Below are 5,022 nucleotides of genomic sequence, written 5' to 3' on the forward strand. Positions count from 1 at the left end.
AACAAAACAAACAAACAAAAAATAACACCATGCTATGTTTCAATCTCTTCCAAACTTGAGTGGCCACTACTATTCTCAGGAGTACAAGGCAATGCCGCTGCATTTAACTCTGAAGGACCTAGATGCAATGGGCTTTGGCCTAGAAAAGTCTAGAGAGAAGGGGGCTCCTCAGGGAAGGTTCAGTGTGGCTGGCTGAATTCCCCCCCACCCTACCCCCACCTCACCTACACCTCAAAAATATGACAGGGTCCTAATTATTCGGAAGGCCAAAAGAACAACTATCCTCTCAAGTGGTAGAAGACATACGGTTTGAGAGCAAAGCTTATCATGAATTGTGTAATAAAACCTTGTATGTCCTTCCAAGACCCAGGCAGAGGAAGCTCTGAGGTAAAGGAAGCAGGCAGCAGCTAAAGCAGTGGTAGCATCGGCCAGGGTTGGAAGGGTCAACCAGCACGCCATACCCTAGAGCAGGGACAGGTGGGGCCCTACCAGGGACAGGGGAGGTCCTACACACACCTTCATGAGGGGTCTTCCGGCTCCAGAACTAAGAAAAAACTTCTGAGTCTCCATGGCCTCAGACAGCCAACTCACTCACTTTCCCCAGCTACAAAATTAAAAGGTCAGGACTGTGCAGAACAGACTGTTTGTCTCTTCCCAGGTCTTTAATGCTAGAACAGCCACTTCAGACCTGGCATCCTAACTGCCAGCCTCACGGGCTAGGTTTACCTTTTGTGCCCCAGTATGTGCGTGACAAACATGTACCCCGATTACCCCTTTACCGGGTATCATTGTGTCAGAGAGGTGGAGGAAGAAGTGTCCTCCCAAAGGTGGGCTTGTCCTCTGGAGTCTTTGTGCTGTCACCTCAACCAGTTCGGATTCTTCTCCTGGTCCCTGGGCGGGCACAAAGCTGTGGCGGATCAAAGGCTAAGCATTAGGCACAACAGCCTGAGGGTGTGGAATGCAGACCAAATCCAGCTCTTTACAAAGATTGTTCCATACTCATGATTCTAGCTATGAGTTCCGGTTCCCAGACACCGGATGCTCCCTTCCCACCACAGCAGGACCCGTGTGCTATAGATATCTGGCCCTTTAAGAATATACCACCAATATTGATCTTGTGAGCCCAGGGATCCAGAGCAACAAGCAACTCTTCCACCCACCTGCCACTCCACCTCTGGTTCAAAAAGGAGTGGCTTTCTAGAGCCTCATTTGCATACCAGAGTCAATGTGCCCTGGTCCATCAATGCTACCACTCCCGCCATTACCCCCTCCTGAAGCATCTACTCCTCCTCACTAACTTCCTATATGCAAACACACTGCCCTGCTGACAGAGCTCTGCTTTTGACAAGCAAATATATCCAAATAATTGCAGTGACCTGAGCTGAAATCTGCCCAGTCACTCCCCTGAGCTGAGTAGATGTCCCCTCAAACACTAAAGTCGTGGGTTGAAGCCTAGTCCCCAGGGACATGGCTTCAGAACATTAGACTCCTGAGCAGGCTTTTAGATCATGAATGGGATTGGCGTTCTCTATAAGGTAGGTCCCAGACAGACTGTCCTCTTTTCCACCATGGTCACTGGCTTCCAGAGATGACCAGGGACTTGAGGAGAACTCAGAGTGGAAGGTCATCAGGAACACTCTGAGTGTGAACCTGCGCACAGTAACACAAATGGATTCTTATCAGTTCATAGTTAATAACTATGCATGCGCACACATATGTGTGTGTGTGTGTGTGTATAAATACACACACACACATGTATGTACTGTATCCAAGGCAGGGCATTTCGATTCTGATGATCCTGCTGAATTTTAAGTGAAAATTAGAAGACTAACACAAATGTAGTCCTGGAACTTCAAAGAGGTGGATCCTTGGTTGCTGCTTTGTCATCTACAGCAGCTTGAGAAGGCAGGGCTGTGGTACTCTACTGCCATCTGCTGGTGCACTCTCAGAAATGCCTATTTTTTGTTTTTTGAAAGAATTCCAACAAGATCAAAATACAGTGGGACTGCAATTAGGGGAGTAACCAGAAAACAGCGTTTACTCTGATCAGCATAAAAACTAAACTATTGTAAAAACAAATTCAATAGAAATAGGTTTGCATACTCAGCTCTGGGTCAGATAAATCATCACACCACTAGGTCACTAAAAAATGCAAATTTTTCGGAAGACCCTACCGGAAATCTACCAGGTCCCAGCAATTTGTCTGTAAACAAAATCTCTATCAGAGTCTGATGCATCACACCTGAGTCCTGAGTGGAGACCAGCGCCTTAAACAGTAAGTTAGGGAGTTTTCCCACCCCGAGAGACGTTGTACCTATGTGCACAGAGCCAGACGTGGCTACTGAAGAGGGACCAGTGCAGGAAACACACTCCTTACCATGCAGTGATGAGAGGGAGCTCTGAGCCACATCCTGCCAACCACAAGGCTATGCTGTAGACTGGAGGGGCTCCCACCACCGATACTGACTCGACCATATTCCCACCGGGGCGGGCTATTCCAGAGTCGGCTTGAGAAACTAGAAACCAGGGATCCAATTAGTACCAGAGAGTTCAAGATAGAGACTCGGGAAGTAGAGAATTCTGACTGGAAATGGTTGTGTCCCTCAGATCTCCAAGCACGCATAAGGCCTAGGCCTAGCTCTCTCCCCACCTACGACCGTCAGAGAAGTGCATGGAGGTGAGGGGGACTACATTCAGCTTATGACCAAGAGAGAAATGCAGAGATCATATAGGAAGATGAAGATCAACTTCATATCAAAATATAAAATAAAAATAAGCGCCAGGCAGTGGTGGCGCATGCCTTTAATCCCAGCACTTGGGAGGCAGAGGCGAGCCGATTTCTAAATTCGAGGCCAGCCTGGTCTACAGAGTGAGTTCCAGGACAGCCAGGGCTACACAGAGAAATCCTGCCTTGAAAAAAAGAAAGAAAGAAAGAAAGAAAGCTCCTGACAGCCAAATTAGAACACCCCTACATTCTACCATGCAGGTAATGACTACCCCTTCCTTCCCACGGCCTTGGAAATTTTAGTGACAAATAGACAGATGATCTTCCCTAGGGACGCCATGCCCCTGAGGGATGTATTAAGTGAGCTACACAGGTGTTGGTTTATATCGTGAAGTGATGGGTGCGCACAAACACACAAATTCAAATCCTGCTTTTCCCACTCTGCTAGTTAAGGCAGGCTCTTCAGTGCTCAGGTTTCTAAATCAAGGACCATGGCACATGTGGCTGAGGAAAATCTTCACGGCAAGTAGTTTGGAAAGACTGAAGACCTGAGTGGCCACAAACTATTTTGATAGCCTTTGCCTTCCCCACTGGGCACTGGGTAAAAGACAGCTTTCACAGTTCACAGTTCAGATTACAAAGAGTTCAAGCGCACTGATGTACTTGTCTTATTCATTCCCTTGTTCACACCCACTTCATTTGTTTCTTTGAGTTTTTTGGGACAGGGTCTTACTACGTAGCCCTGGATATCCTGGAACTTATCGTGGCCAGCCTTGAATTCACAGAGATCTGCCCGTCTCAACCTCTCTGAGATTAAAGGCATATGCCACCATGCCTGATACCACATGCTGCAACACTGGCACACAGTAGGTGTTCAGTGTGACTACGGCCCTGCTGAGGAAACACTGTCAGGAAACTCTGGGTTCAGTTCTCTCGCCCACATCTGTGTCCACTGGCAGAGAGAAAGTCGAGCGGGAAAGGCTTTGAGGAGAACTCCTCTTAGTCTGATTTCCTCATACATAGATTAGAGGGAAAGGACAGCCGCAAGTGCTTTTGAGAACTACATGAAATGATGATGGTGATGGTAGTGAGGAGGAGGAGGGGGGTGGTGGTAGTGGTGGTGGTGGCAATGATGAAGGAAGCTACCACTCACTCCGAATATAAAGAATTTCCACAGAGGCTATTAAGCGGAGTAATATGAGCACATTACTATATTGACCAGACAATTGAGATCAATTATGCAATGTATATTGCCATTAACTAAAAATCTCGGGGTGCCAGCAGAGCTACCTGACAAGGAAGGATGCAAACTGCTCCACCAGTCCCAGCCTTCTTTCTTGTCCCCACCCTGCCCTCCTCCCTATTCTCATTATCTTGCCCCTGGTTGATTGTACATCTATAGAGTTTGTGTGGTAAAAAGGCAAGGGCAGTGAGAAGGGGCACTGGGTCTTTAACATCAAGGGTTTAGAGCAGTGGTCCTCACCCTTCCTAATGCCTCGACCCTTCAATATAATTCCTCATGTTGTGGTGCTTCCCCCCACACACACACCATAAAATTATTTGCTACTTCATAACTGTAATTTTGCTTCTGTTATGACTCTTTAAGCAGGATTTCTGATATGCGGCCTTGATGTGGTCACTATCCATAGGTGGAGACCACTGGTTTCCAGTGACAGAGTGACATGCAGTGGAGAGGGCAGGGAGCAAAACGTCACCTGCTATCCAGTCTAGAGCGTCCCAATCATGTTTAAATTGTGAAACACTGACTGGCTTGGTCCTCTGAAAACTCTGCACAGTACTAGGTATGACAAAAGCCCTCCACCCAGTTGCTTTAAGACACCAGCAAATATTCCTTCTTAAAAAGGGGAATCAAATACCCAAGGAAGGAGTTGCAGAGATTAACTATGGAGCAGAGACCGAAGGAAGGGCAAGCCAGCCTAAATATAGCTATCTCCTGAGAGGCTCTGACAGTACCTGAATAATACAGATATAGAGGCTCACAGCCATCCATTGAACTGAGTACAGGGTCCCCAGTGAAGGAGTTAGAGAAAGGACCAATGGAGCTGAGGGGTTTGCAGCCTCTTAGGACGAACAACAATATGAACTAACTAGTACCCTCAGAGCTCCCAGGGTCTCAACCACCAACCAAGGACCGCACATGGAGGGGTCCAATTGTTCTGGCAGCATGTGTATAGTAGAGGATTGCAATTTGATCATCAGTAGGAGGAGAGTGTAGGGAGCTGCTTGGATACAATCGTCAGCTGCGGCCGCTTAGACGATTGTATCCAAGATGGCGG

The 5,022-nt window shown here is 47.5% G+C and overlaps 1 protein-coding gene across 1 annotated transcript in view; it reads right to left on the minus strand.

Moving 5' to 3' along the window:
- Positions 1 to 5,022, minus strand: part of Pkhd1 (PKHD1 ciliary IPT domain containing fibrocystin/polyductin) — a 480,627-nt gene that overhangs the window by 427,930 nt on the left and 47,675 nt on the right. The window contains exons 22-23 of the mRNA XM_031366970.1: positions 2,378 to 2,516; positions 780 to 907 (exon numbers count right to left, since the gene is read on the minus strand). Of these exons, the coding sequence (XP_031222830.1) occupies positions 780 to 907; positions 2,378 to 2,516 (267 nt within the window). The remainder of the gene's footprint in view (positions 1 to 779; positions 908 to 2,377; positions 2,517 to 5,022) is intronic.

The sequence above is a fragment of the Mastomys coucha genome, unplaced genomic scaffold (assembly GCF_008632895.1).
Source record: "Mastomys coucha isolate ucsf_1 unplaced genomic scaffold, UCSF_Mcou_1 pScaffold14, whole genome shotgun sequence".
NCBI lineage: Eukaryota > Metazoa > Chordata > Mammalia > Rodentia > Muridae > Mastomys > Mastomys coucha.